General features: G+C 38.2%; 1 protein-coding gene across 3 annotated transcripts in view; it reads right to left on the bottom strand.

The window, feature by feature from the left end:
* ADGB (androglobin) overlaps positions 1 to 15,209 on the bottom strand; it is a 162,577-nt gene that overhangs the window by 125,629 nt on the left and 21,739 nt on the right. For all 3 annotated transcript variants that reach the window (XM_019425030.2, XM_019425029.2, XM_019425028.2), the window contains exons 2-3: positions 6,651 to 6,813; positions 2,018 to 2,110 (exon numbers count right to left, since the gene is read on the bottom strand). In XM_019425030.2, the coding sequence (XP_019280575.2) occupies positions 2,018 to 2,110; positions 6,651 to 6,813 (256 nt within the window). The remainder of the gene's footprint in view (positions 1 to 2,017; positions 2,111 to 6,650; positions 6,814 to 15,209) is intronic.

Consider the following 15,209-nt stretch of genomic DNA (forward strand, 5'->3'; position numbering starts at 1 on the left):
AGTTGGAAAAAAGTCCATGTTGGTTCTAATATCTTAAATCCAGGCTTTTCAGTTTTTTCATAACTTAGTTTCTCTCTGACTTAAATCATGTCCTGTGACTTCATCCCTTGCTTTGAGTAGAAGAGAGTAAATTTCATATAGATAATTCATTATTGGGGCACCTGGGTGGCTCAGTCAGTTAAGCATCCGACTTCAGCTCAGGTCAGGATCTCATGGTTCACGAGTTCAAGCCTCACATCACGCTGTGTGCTGACAGCTCAGAGCCTGGAGCCTGCTTCGGATTCTTTGTCTCCCTCTCTCTCTGCCCCTCCCCTGCTCATATTCTCTCTCTCTCTCTCTCTCTCTCTCTCTCAAAAGTAAATAAAACATTTAAAAAATTATTAAAAAAAGAAAGTTCATTACTGTTTTGCTAAATTTTTGTCTAAGCTTTATATATGCCCATATTTAATGAGTTTCAATGTAAAGTGTATATATCACCATGGACCTGGGCATTAAAACTTGAAAAAACATTATTCTTAGACTTCATAGTTAGCAAGACTTTCAGTTGTGGCTGTTCTGGTGCATACCCCAAGAGGAGCAGGTGCACGGGATCAAGAGAAAGAGCACAGAGGGAGAGCAGAGGTGCGAAGATGGGTGTCAACATTATAAGTTCAGGTAGAAGTGCCACCAACAACAATAGATGAATTTATTTATAAAACAAGTGTATCTCTCAGAACTAAGGTATGCTAAAAAGAAAAAGAGATGGCATATAACTCTTCTACTTATTCACATTTGAAATACCCCCACTTTATGGAATTAATATCCTTTATTTGCATGAAATGTAAACTCTGCACTTCCATTGCACAGAGCCTGGATATTATTAATAATACATTACTATTAAGTGCATTATATTAACACCACAGAATTTACATTCTTCACATCAATATTACCTAACAGCATAAGTTATTTAAAGGCATAGTTCATGTACATTTGATTTATTTTATTTAAAATGTCTTACAAATAGACATTCAATAAATATTCTGATGGACAGAGGTGTATCTTATGATTTTCTCATTTTACTAAATATCTCTGAATTTAGAATTATCTTTCTCAGATAGTAACGGTAGTTGGAAATATGGTGGCTGAATTGTATTTTCTTGCATTAGTAGCAGTCTTATTAAGGCTAAAACTTTTAAGAATAAAATAACTTTGTGTAGAAATTGAGATTGGGTGGGTTCCATAGTAAATGGAAGATTCAGCTCCATTACAAACATTTGACTAGCACTAAATAACTATTTTAGCCTACTGGATTTCATTTAAAATGATGGTTTCTCAGGGCGCCTAGGTGTCTCAGTCAGTTAAGCATCTGACTCTATTTCTGCTCAGGACATGATCTCACAGTTCATGAGTTCAAGCCACACATCTCACTGTCAATGTGAGGCCTGCTTGGGATTCTCTCTCTCTCTCTGCCCCTCTCTCTCTTTCTCAAAATGAATAAACAAACTTTAAGAAAATTAAATTAAATTAAAATATGGTTTCTTGAGCACTGTGCTAGTCAATGTGATTCAAGTAGCTGAGCATGGGGTCCAGAAATGAAGATGGCCCTTGGAAAATGCTTCAAGAATACCTGGAACACAGGTAACCAAGGGCAAACCTCTCGGACTAGAAAATTAACACTAATACACACTAGAGTAAACAGAATTTCATGACACATAGGTTCTGGCTAAGAACCAGAAAAGGCAAAGTTAGTCAAAAATTAAGCAATAGCTTCCCACACATTTTAGGCTATCCTTTGACATCATGTAGAGAAAACTCAAGACTAAACAAAATTTCAATATTCTCTTGGAAACCAGTACAAGAAATAGTAAACTATATTGATAATCATTTTTTTCTATTAAATGCCAAAAAGCAATTCCTTTTTCTTACTAAATACCATGGGGAAAATTTACAGTGTTTTAAAAAATGAGAATTTCCATAAGTAGGATAGTACAGCCCATAGTTAGTATGTATTTTATTCAATAGTAAAAATATTTCTTACCCGATTAAATAAAAAATCCTGTGGACGCTTCCAGGAATAAATTTTCAACGATGGTGGCAATTCAATCTTTCCTTCAGGGTCTTCAAAAAAATGCTATATAAAAATATATTGAGGGTTTTTCTCTCCATATGGTTTTATTAAAATAAAAGCAACTCAATCTTAAAAAAAAATTAATAAGTGCATAGATCTGATGAATAAACAAGCATTTATAGAGCAATTTGTATGTTCTCAGAGGTAGTTCATGGAATACTTGGTAAAGACTGAAGTTAACAATGCTGTATTTAATTAACAAAACCTTGATTGTTGAGTAACATTTTATTGCAGAGGAAGCAGTCCAAACAAGCATAAGCTGCTTTGGGATGTGAATTTGGTATGGTAGGAAAACAATTTGGATGGGACAGATACGGACATATTTTGCACTGAAAATATTGTGCTTTTTTTAACCTGAGTAGAGAAGATTTAAAAAGTATGATTGTATGTAAATGAAATTCATACCTCTGATCTGAATTTCATTTATTAGTTTTCAAAATTAAACTTGTTATTTTGAGATAATTATTGATTCACATGTAGTGGTGTGAAATTATAATAAAGAGAGTCCCTGTGTCCTCTTTAGCCAGTCTCTCTGATGGTAAAATCTTCTAAAACTATAGTGCAATATCACAACCATGATAACAACATTGATGCACTCAAGATACAGAACAATTCCACCAGCACAAGGACCCATCCTAGGCTCTTTTATGGCCATACCCACCCTCCAACGCCCTTACCACCTGTTTAATACCACCAGATCATTAATCTGGTCTCTTTTTCATTAATTTTATCATTTCAGTAATGTTATATGAATGAAATCAGATAGCATGTAACCTGTGGATTGGCTTTTTGCCCTCTCTGCCTAATTCCCTGGAGATTCAATTCATTCAAGCTACTGCATATATCAATAGTTTGTTCTTGTTTATTACTGAGTAATACTTCATGATACAAATATTTGTTTGTTTGTGTACCATCTGTCCATTGAAGGACATCTGAACTGTTTCCAATTTGGGGTTATTACTTATAACGCTGCTATAAATTTTTGCATACAACTTACAGGCTTTTGTATGAACATTAGTTTCCATTTCTCTGAGATAAATGCCCAATAATGCAATTAATTTATTAGTTTCTGAGCCCATAGAATGGGTCAGTTAGTGAGCTCGGGAAGAAAAATGACATACAAATCTCTACTCTCAAATGCTAGCAATATAGTAAATTAGAGACTTCAAGTAGCTACTGTGTAAAAGTTTTTACAGCTCACAAGGTAATTAGGTTGTTGGGGTGGTCCTTACAAAACTGAAAAGTACTGCGGGTACAAAAACAATGCTCTATAAAGGTAAACTGTATTGTTAAAAGGGGTAACTAAATTTCACCTGAGTTAATAGTGATGAGACAAATAAATATCATTTGTGATTTTTATGGTACTCATATTTTTATCCTAATGCTGTTGTGGCCTGAGAAATAGGCTCTATTTGAGGGTATTATCTGGGATTTCAACCCAGTAATTGTCTATGTGTATCTGGAACATATTCAAGGTACTGGAATACTTGGAATGAAGACAAAGGTAATCCCAACATCTAGTCAAAATGATCAAAGAATGAGTCCCTGAAAACCAGACTGAAGTTTCCAGGAGCCACACTAGACTTCCAGGGTTGCCTCATGTTGTTCTTTCCCTCACAAATATGAACTCAGTTACTTTGAACTCCCCTATCTGACAATTTCAATCAGAGTCACCCATGGATCGATTTTTATTGTCTGATTTTTCCTCTCATTTTTCAGCCACTTGGTTCTGTTCCTCTTCAAAACTCTAGGTAATGATGTCTTCCTCCAGAGGAGGATTTTATTCCTTTCTAGCAGGCAAAGTACAAAATGAACTTCACCCTGTCAACAGTGGGATTCAAGATTTGGTCGGCTTGGTGTAGTTCTGGTTTACCCTTACTCAATACAGAATGCTACAGCCATGTTGGGGGACTAACTGGAAGGCTGAGTGTCTGAGTCCCTTCACCTTGGTATACCCTTAGTCCCAATCTCTTGCCACAGCATCATGAAATAGTTTCTCTTATTTAGCTTCCAAGCTGTTGTGTTTTACTCATTTGCTCAGCAGCAAAGTCTTCACACATATAGCTTAGGAGTTGGGTAAATGTCTTGACATAAAATTGTATACAAAATTTTCAGATTGTGTCTCTGTAGTTACCTCTGGGATTCTGCTTCAAGTGTTAACTGTTTTTGTAGCCCCAGACAATATCCTCTCTCTGAGCCCAGAGAAACTGACATAAGCCCCAAGTCACTACTTTCTGCTTGCCTTCTAATTTTCATGTCTTGAATTATTAAATTTCTTTGAGGAGAAAATAAAAAGGTAAAGGGGGGCCCATCTTATCATAATCTGTTGTGATTCCCTTTTCTCCATGTTAAGTTAACGGTACTCTTTCCATGTCGCTTTGCCTTAGGTGTATTTCTTATACCCACTTTACAATACTTCATTAAATATGTCTCAGTTTGGTTTACCATCCATGTCTTTTTATTGCTGTCCCTTAGCTGAAGAAGCGAGACCCAAATCTGGAATTACAAGGAACGGTTAGCTTATCTGACGCTGATTTCCTGATCACTAGCCTCACATCTAAAGAAGTGACTTTCTATAAAATCCCAAGGATACCTGCTATAGGTCCAGGCTTATGGTAACTGATCCTGGTAAAATATGGATGTTACAAATCATGGCTAAGAGCTACTGTGCTACTGTATCATAGAAATGTAATCACCATGCTTGGAGTGTCCACCACTCACTTCTGTAGAGGGACTGTCGCTTCCCAAGCCATGAATGCTGAAGTCGTAGAACAGAACTGTGAGTGGGAAGCAAATTATACCCCAGATGGTACCTTTGCGCAGTTGCAATAACCAAGGTTTGAGGTGCTGTTCTACCTTGTGAGGGCAGGAGAGGCAGAAGGGAGTGTTAGCTAAAGTTCTGAAGTATCACACTCCATTGTAATAGCCCCTATTTACCACAGGAGGAGGGCTGGCGCTTCCCTAATTATGCAGTTGTATGCAGCTCCATAGTCCAAGGGCGACAGTATCTACTTTGTGGTCTGATGTTCAGCCAGCACCATTTCTGTATGTTGCCTTCAAATGAAATGGGCATCCAGTGACCAGCACACATGTCTAGAATTCGATGCCTGGCCTTCCAGAGACCAGCAATACTTTTTCATAGTCATCTGATAAAGGCATACTTGCACTCCAAGGGCCCTAACGTGTTATAGTTTAGATCTTATTTCCTAGTTCAGAGTTTTCAGTCACTTCTACTTTTCTCCTCCTTATTGTTGGGAGTGACTCATTTTTAGACCTTTTCTAGAGCTCAAATTCTTAACTGAGGATTTGTACAATCTATCTTCCTAATGTAAATTCACATTCAACCCCCACTAGTTGTAAATTTCTGTTAAAAATATGTAGAATATGAACGTTTCCATTTGAACCCAGAGAGTTCCAAAGTCCCTTGCATCTCAAAGTGCCACAAGTTAGAACTTGAAATTGTTCAAGTACTAAGAGAATCAGCAATTCGTTATATTTACTATCTTTTTTAAACAAAGTAATGTTATGAATAATGCAGCTTATAATTCCGCATTTTGTGAATAAAACATAATTGCTAATAAACACCACTTTGGAGTTCTCTGTGCAAATAAAGACACCAGAGTTCAACGTGGTCATTCTGGCAATTTTGTTTTTGCTTTGAAATTGGATTGTGTTCCATAAATATTTTTGTTAAATGAATTGCTGCACCAAATACATGGGTCCTATTTAAAATGCAACCCAGACCCATACCCCCAACAAAGAAGTCTTTAGATATAAACATTTTTAAATAGACAGAAGAACCTAAGATAACATAATTGGAAAAGGTAGTAACACCATTCTCAGCTCCAGTCCCAGGGACACATCATGTCTGAATGGCCACAGATATATGAAAAGTACCTGAGATCATTCCCCAAATATCTTGAAGAGAATATTAAGAGGGATTCAACTGTTATCTCATATAACATCTTAAAAAAAATTGTCTCTTATAATCTCCAGATAACAGCTCACAGGTCTGCTGGGGTATTTCATTGTCTAAATCACTCTCTCTACTCTTTTTTTAAAGTTTATTTACTTATTTTGAGAAGGGGGGTGGGGGGAGATAATCCCAAGCAGGCCCCCTGCTGGCAGCATAGAGCTCAAGGAGGGGCTCGAACCCATGTACTGTGAGATCATGACCTGAGCTGAAATCAAGTGTCAATCACTTAATCTACCCAGGCACCCCCTCTAAATCACTGTCTCTAAATGTCTGGTTCCCCACTCTGTCCAAAATCCACTAGCTAACTGTTCTATCGATTCCCCCTTTATTTCACCGTGACTCTTTGATCACGTCTCTCCTTTCATTTACTCAAATACAATCAGCAAAGCTCAGGTCTAAGGCTTGGAAAGACAGGTGGGTAGGATGGAGGGAGACAGAGGGAGAAAGACAAAATTTCTCTCCTTTGAATGGAGGCTGTGGAGAAAATGGACTCACATGTTAGGCGATCCTATTCCGTGATAAAATTTAAAACTAAAATGAAATCTAGTCACCTTCAAATGGACTTACAAATACAGGGCTTTTTCCCATTTTATCCTTTTCTTTTCCACCTTTGCCTGCATCCCACTTTTCTGCATTTATGTCGGCTTCATTCCATTCTGGCCAGATCGGGAACTTCCCCTTCTTCTGCTCAACGGAGCCAGGTTGCACATTACCGCCAAAAAGGTACTGACTAGAGACAGAGCAAGGAGGCGAGTTAGTTTTAATTTGAATCTCTAAGGCAAAATATTGGATTAATTGCATGGTAGACATTTAATTATCTTGTCAGCATCCATGTTAATGACATTTTTCGATATAGTCTTACCTGTGGCAGATGGCATCCACAGGTTAACGTTCAAAAGACTGAAATACCCAAAGAGATTATTCCACAAACAAATCTTGAGCTTTAGCCCCTACTAACTAATGCAAGACATTCATTATAAACACATAAGATGCCATAAATGGGAATATTTCTATACAGTTCACACTTGAAGAAAATCCTTTATGCGTATAATATTAAAAGCTTTTTGAAAATCAGCACAGATATAATTTTGATGCTTCCCAGGATAAAAGTGCTATGTGATCATTATTTTAAAAGAAAAAAATTCTTAATTAGATAAGTAGGAAAGACATACCCACCCCATTCTAGAATCCACATTGTTGACAACTGTCCATTCTTTCAAATTAGTGGGAAAATATATGCATTTCTTCTTCAAAACATCATTCAGCTTATTCTTTTTATAGACTGTTTTTCCCACTTACCAGTATATTGCAAATAGTTCCTATGTCAATGAGAATTTAACTAAATACAAATTTAATGATTGCAAACTATCCCATCACATGAATTTACAGCCTTTCATTTAATTAAGATCCTATAGCGAAAAATTTGAAAGTTTTGATTTGAATTTTGTGTCCCCTATTATAAATGAGACTGTAGGGTTATCCTTATTGCCAAATCCTTGCAGACATTATTTTTTTTTTCTTAAAATTTATTTATTTTTGGGGGGGGGGTGGGCAGAAAGAGAGGGAAAGCAGCATGGAGCACACAGCCGCATGGAGCCCAACACGGGGCTAGACCTCACAAACCGTGAGACCATGGCCTGAGCCAAAATCTAGAGTTGGACGCTTAACCGACTGAGCCACCCAGGTGCCCCTTTGCAAACATTATTAATTCTTTTATTAGTATAGATTTTTATAAGAAGACTTACTGTACCTAAATATATGCATAATTAAAATTTGTGATATATTTTGACTAATTAGCTACAGAGAAGTTGGACTTGTTTTTTTACTCTTATTATTAATCTATGACAATTTCCAATCTCTAAACCTTGACTTTTACTTTTTCTATATTATTGTAAATTTTAAAATCTAAAATACGCATCTTGTTTAATTTGTCAAGTTTTAACAAGTGAGTGAGGTTAGAACCCTGTTCTCAATCCTGGGATAAGCAGTGAACAAAGCAGACTAAAATCTTTACCCTTAGGGAGTTCTTACTCTAGTGGGTGGAGACACAAAAACACAGCATAAATTAAGTAAAATATATAGTACATTCAAAAGGGGAAAATGCTGGGGGTAAATATAAAATAGGAAGGGGAAACTAAAGAGTTAAGGTACAGAATTTTTAACACAGTGGTTAAGGAAAGTGGTCCATAATAGGACCATATTTAAGTAAATAGTGAAAGAAACTAAAAAATTAAGCTGTGTGGATCCGTGGAAAGACTGTTCCGGATACAGGAACACGGCAAGTACGAAGAGCAAGAAAGAGTTTTCTACATGCGGAGAGTGTCCTGGCTTCTGTGAAGAAGAAAAATATCAGTGTGTCTGAGGGGCAGTAAAAGGAGATCGTTTCAGAGAGGTGTCTGGAATGTAGAGAGTATACCGGTGATCTCAGCTAAAGGAAGGACTGGGTTTGCCTAAGTGGGGTGGGAAAAGCCAAAGGAGAGTTTCAAGCATGGATTTTTATATTCATTCTTGCTGCAGTGTCGAGAAAAGGTCAAAGGAAACAAAAGAGAGAATTAGAAGGCACTAAAATACCATGTGAGAGCTAATGGTGACTTGGACCAGAATGCTAACAGTAGAGGAGGCAGGAAATAATCCCCTGTTTTTAAGAGAGAGCCAATAGATTGAATTGATATTTGATGCAAGATAGAAGACTGTGGGATGGGGCAAAACTGAGGTAAGGAATAAAGCAGCATTTCACTTCTGAATGAGTTGCGTTCTAAATGTTTGCCACACGTTTGTGGACATGTTGAGTAGTCAGTTAGATGTAGGATTCTGAGGCTTTAGGAGATAGAATTAGTGAAAATCTGAGTCATCAGCATTTAGATGATATTTAGAGTCTTAAGACTGGATTAAATCACCAAGAAAATTACATACCTAAGGAAAGGCACTCCCAAGAATGCTATTCAAAACACCCAACAACTGGTAAGGAATGAGCATGTCAATCCTCAAAGCCTCCAGTTCCAGTTATGCCAGATCTTATTCACCTAACTAGTGGGGTCAGGGATGTAGTAGGGTTCTCAGGGTAGGTCAGGGACCTAGGGAAGGAGGCAGAAATATCTGGGGCTCAGGGGTTTTGGTAAGGTTATTGTTAAGGCTATTCAACAATCAAATGAAAATATTTCAATATTCTAACGTCGACAGTTGTATACCTGCCCTGATACTCCATGTTAAAAGTCTGAAAGAGTAGGAAGAAAACTGAGGAAAGCAGTCAATGAGTGTGGTAGACAGAATAATCCGCCCCCATCAATATATCCACACCATGATCACCAGAATGGTGAATATATTACCTTCCATGGCAAAAGAGGTATGCAAATAACTTACAGTATTTGAGTTGGGAGATTATCCTGGATTATCTGGGTGGCCTCAATGTAATCCCCAAGGGTTCTCAAAAGTCCAAGAAGGAGACAGAAGTACTCAGAGGGAGATCCAGAAGAATAAATAGAAAAGGAGAAGATTGAGCAGATGGCTCACCAGTCCTGTTTTCCATTTCTTACGTTTCCCATACTACTTTGCAATTTGGCTGGTACTTTGTGGTGGTGTTTTGGACAATGACATGTGGGGGAAACATGTTGTATCCTACCTTGAGGCTCATAAAACATCCTGTGAGATACTTGTCAGCATGACTCAATCCTTCAGGGAAGATCTTAGAAAATGGTAATGCCACAAGATGAAGGGAGCCAAGAATCCTCATATAGCACATACAAAGCCACTACTAAACTCCTGATCATACTCTAGTATAAATGAGAAATATCCTTTGGTGTGTGATTTGGGGGTTGTGTGATATTAGAGCTAGCATTGATTACTTCCTACTTGCTACTCTGATGTTATAACTAGCATTGATTATTAACATTGACAAATATATAGGGTAATTCCTTTTTTAGGAGTTGATCTTTTCTATCTTTAATCATTGTAAACATATGCATGGTAAATTACTTATAGATTATTTTTCTATTAAGTTTTTGACACTTGATTCATTTTTTATCGTTGTGATTTCTGCCTATTTTTTGTATATTCTTGTGTTTGAGGACACTTTTATTATCAGCCTATCCTTATCAGGGTTTTCTTTTCCTCCAAACCCCTTTCCCCAAGGCAATCCTGTATTGAAAGAATGTGTTTTCAATGTAATATAGAATTTTCTTCTGTCAGTGATCCCAAATAAATATGCCATCCAGGAACCCATAGGTCCTTTAAAATCAGATCTCAAACCTACATAAGTCTCAGTCCAAAGGTTTTCATTTCTCCAGGAAGATTTGTGTTTTTTTTTCACCCAGACACTAAGCATAGAAAAGCTAGCCTTATAACCTAAGATTCTAAAGCAGATTTTCTTATTCACCTTTTTAAAAAAAGATCTAAACTCTGGAAAGTCATGCCTTTACCTAAGGCTGGAGCTCTCCCTTTCCTCATTTGTCCTATCTATGTTAAAACAAAATACTCTATTTTCATAAGACTGATAAGCCTTCCCTAAGGAAGTTACAGCCTCAGTTTAGAGTTACAACATCCTGACTTTCAGTTCCCTCCTCATTTCTGGATTCTGAATATTTTTATTTCTCCCTTTTTTTAAATGTTTATTTATTTTTGAGAGAGAGAGAGAGAGAGAGAGAGAGAGAGAGCAGGGGAGGGGCAGAGAGAGGAGACACAGAATCCCAAGCAGGCTCCAGGCCCTTAGCTGTCAGCACAGAGCCCGACGTGGAACTCGAACTCACAAACTGCGAGATCATGACCTGAACTGAAGTCAGATGTTTAACTGACTGAACCACCTGGGCACCCCCCGAAGATTTTTATTTCTTTATGTAGGCATTTGTAGGTATCATTTTTTTTTTACCTTAATCCACCATCTTGCTGGAAAAGAGAGGTTGAAAATATATGTATTGTAAAGGAGTGTTTCTAAATAGCATGTAAGAAAATAGGAGAGAAGGATGACAATAGGGAGAGAGGGAAAATTTTCATAATATTAATTAAAAAATAAAGATACAAAATAGTACATTATAGTACATCTGTTTTATTGAGTGTTGGGACAAACTGTACAGATAAAAAGAAATTGGTGATTTTGTATCCATCAAAACCATGATAAAATTTACCTCATTCAGGAAGCTCAGAATTTTAAAAGTTATTTTTGTAAAAGGAAGATCTAATTTCTTTAAAAAAATAAATAAAGGCTTTGCTAAGATTATGTTTTGCTTTCCTCTTCATTCTGTCAAGTGTAAGTAAATGTTCTGGCTCCCTCCCTTAAGCTATTAAGCTTTATCACTAATTGGCCTACTTTCTTTGTAACATGTCAAATTTGATTCCATCTATATCGAAGATCACTTAAAAAGACGTTTATTTGAGGTATCTTATACCAGCTCAATAGCTCACCTATATTGCTACATGCACAATATAAACAGTGGTCAAATATAGCCCAATGTCAAATATGTTGTAGACTTCAAAAGATCATGCACAAATATGTGGCTTTTGAAACTCTCAGCACAATATGCTTTTGACGTTCACTGCCAGAATGTATGTACTGCTCTAGTATAGTTGAGATCCTTAAATATTCAAAGCATCTTATTCCTGGTCTCATCAATTCTGAGAACAAGCTAATCTTTAAACACAGAAGTAACTCAGGACTTTTGAAGATTTAGGAACTGGTAATCCTGGGAAATAAATGTGGCCAAGTTCCAGAAAAATCAAATATGCAAAGAAATCAAACCTGACATACTGAAAAATCAGGGGGGGTACAGAGTTATCTAAATCACATAGGAGTACACCCAAGTACTAGTAAATGATTCGATCCATTAAAATTACAATTTGTAAAACAGATTTGAAAGATAAATATATCCTCTACATATATGGCTAAATACTTCCTTCTACACAGTGAGTCTAAATATGCTATTGCAATAGGGGAAGTGTCACTGGAGATTTTAGGAGAGGCTAGAATTTCATGATCAAAAGCCATGGAGGGGCTCATGGGTGGTTCAGACGGTTAAGCATCTGACTTTGGCTTAGGTCATAATCTTGCAGTTAGTTCATGGGTTCGAGCCCCACATTGGACTCTGCACTGACAGCTCAGAGCCTGGAGCCTGCTTCGGATTCTGGGTCTCCCTCTCTCTCTGTGTCTGCCCCTTCCCTGCTCATGCTCTGTCTCTCTGTCTCAAAAATAAATAAACATTAAAAAATTAAAAAAAAAAAAAAAACATTGAAAAATGTGAATGGGTGTTTGCCAGAGGCAGGAAGTGGGCTAAATGGGTGAAGGTTGTCAAAAGGTATAAATTTCCAGTTATGAAATAAGGGAGTCATGAGGTTGTAATGTACAGCATGATAACTACAGTTAATAATACTTTACTGCATATTTGAAAGTTGCTAAGGGAGTAGGTCTTTAAAGGTCTCATCACAAGAAAAAATTTTGTAACTATATGTGGTAACTGATGTTAACTAGACTTACTGTGGTGATCATTTCTCAATACATGCAAATATCAAATCATTATGTTGTACACCTGAGCGAATATAATGTTGTATGTAAATTACATCTCAAGTGAAAAAAGAAGTCAATGGACTAAATACAGAAAGAACCTGTAGTGGTGGGTAGGGGGTTGAGATAGCATAATCTACAAGTAGATACTGGAATTTGATTTGAGCTGTGGTAGTCCAAGCTTAAAAAATCTGTAAGCCTATTTCAGAAAAGAAGCTAAATTTATCCTGTAAATGTCAAGAGGCCAGTAATAAGCTTCATGAATGAGTGAGTGGCTACAGCTACTCATGAGCTCCTGGCTTTGAACTAAGGCTGGTATATTCCCCCTATAGTTTATGGCACAATAGGCAACGTGCCAATGTCCTGTGATGATGTGAGGAAATAGGGTGGCCAAAACAAATAAAAAAATGGGAATAGGAGGTGGCTTCTACCACAGTGGGTGTGGTATCAGGGATAGCACTTCCCACATGGGAGAAAAGCCTTCCACCTCCCAAAGTTAAGGTTTGGGTGGGGGCAGAGTAATATAAAAATGCACCTTGTAATCAGAAAGGATGCTGCTTTTACACTGGAGCAGTGTGCTAGAGACCTCCTAGTGGTCCTTTAACCACTTAGTGTGGACAGGTCCTGGGGTTTTTAGAGAGGATCAACATTCAAAAGGAGGGAGATATTCTTCAGAAATCTCAAAAAAGCAACTATTTATCAACTGATAAGGAAGTATTTCAATTTGGGAACAACTGTCCTCTCTTTTTCAATAGTGTATCACGACTGGATGATGGCAATGGGTAAGGAGTGAATCATTCTGGAAAACCATCCAAACCACATGACAAAGAACAGTATACATGAGTCTAAAATAGCTATAAAATATGACTAAAAAACTAACATTAAAAAGCAAAAAAAAGAAATGGAAAATTATGAAGGACAGTCGGTAAATAAATCAAAAGAAAGAAATCCACCCAAGAGAAATAATGTAGCAAACTTAAAAGATATTTAAATATGTTTAGAATTGCCAAAAAAATAAAGGAGGGAAAGTTCTGTTTTGCAATGAGTGCAGAAAGGTATTAAGCAAACATACAACAAAGAAGATCAATGTGAACAAAGAGATACTGGAAAATTTTAGCAATGGCAACTTCAGCTGTTGAAAGAATAGACTAAATAAAGCCAAAGAAAGGAGAAGACTAGTGATTTAGAAGGTAATTTTTTTGGAGGAGCCAAGATGGCAGAACAGCATGGAAGTTTCTTGTGTGTCTCACGTCCATGAAATCCAGCCAGACCAACACTAAACCATCATACACACCTAGAAAACTGATTGGAGGATTAACACAACAATCTGCACAACCTGAACCACAGAATTTGGCAGATATGTGGCACAGAGAGGTGAACTTGGGAGGAGAGAAGCCAGCGGCGGGCAGGGAACCGCCTTTGCAAGCGGAGAAAGGCCGGGCTGGTGGGGGGGGGGGGGGAGAGAATACGGGAAAATCACCCCTCCCCAAAAGCAACTGGAGAGCAAGTGGAAAACTGGAAACAGCCACAGGGCCTAAACTAAAAAGAGAGAAAAGGAGAGGGTTTAAATTCCATTAAAACTGTAAACAAGGGAAGCGCAAAGTCTGCAACTCTGCAGCTCGATACCTGGCGGTGCTCTGGTGGGAAGGGCGAATCCCTAGGAACAGAGTGGGGTCCGGGAGGTTCTCGGGCCACACGGGGAAAAGCAGCTCCACTGCTGGAAGCACGTTTGGTGGAGGCTGTTGAAGCCACCTGGTCCCAGCAGACCCCAGAAGGCGGCCACATTCGCTAGTGCTGGGGCAAGGTCGTTAAGGGTGAAGCCTGGTGCCAGATGTGTGTTGTGATTCTCCATAATCCCTGAAAAGCTGCTGCTACACCAGCTCGCGAACTTTTTCTGGGGCTGGCACCTGGCCACAGTCTCGGGGCACCGGCAGTAGCAGGGTCCAGCGGGTGCTCCTGGGTGCAGCCGGCATTCCAGCCATTGCTCGGTGAGACCCTCCCACAGAGGGCGGGACGGGTCAAAGCCGCAGTCCTTCGGCAGTAAGGGGCCGGGGAAAACAGCCGCATCTGAGACAAAACTCAGGAGAGAGGTACTGCCTGGGGCTTGGTCACGGACAGTGAAAAAGCGGGGAGTGGAGGAAAGCTGAAGACAGAGGATGGGTGCGCGATTGCTGATTGGAGAGAACAGAGTTCCCACACTGCAGACCGGGTGACGCCATTTTCCCTGCCCCCATGCACGCGTAGATGCATCTATGCAACAATCCACCCCAGTAGGCTAGCAGCGCCATCTAGTGGAGAACGGAGCCATTACACTGAGCCCACCCAACTGGGCCAACCTTGCTCTTCAAGAAGTTTCACCACCTACTTAGTTTATGGACTATAAAGCGCTTCAGTCTGACTTCTAGGGGAAAAACGAAGTCATTTCAGTGCTATTTAAATCTATTAGCAGGTCCCTCTATTCAATTTTCTTTCTTTTTTTTCCCTCTCTTTTACACTATACTTTTTCTTGAATACAGAAAGAGAAAAAATTCATTTTTATTTTCAATTTTTCTTAAAAATATTTTTCTTTAATTTTTTTTACTCTATTTCTTACTTTTGTGTATTTTTTTTCAAATTCCATCTTACTTCCATCATTCTAT

The sequence above is a fragment of the Panthera pardus genome, unplaced genomic scaffold (assembly GCF_024362965.1).
Source record: "Panthera pardus isolate Hobbes unplaced genomic scaffold, ASM2436296v1 HiC_scaffold_17, whole genome shotgun sequence".
Lineage (NCBI taxonomy): Eukaryota > Metazoa > Chordata > Mammalia > Carnivora > Felidae > Panthera > Panthera pardus.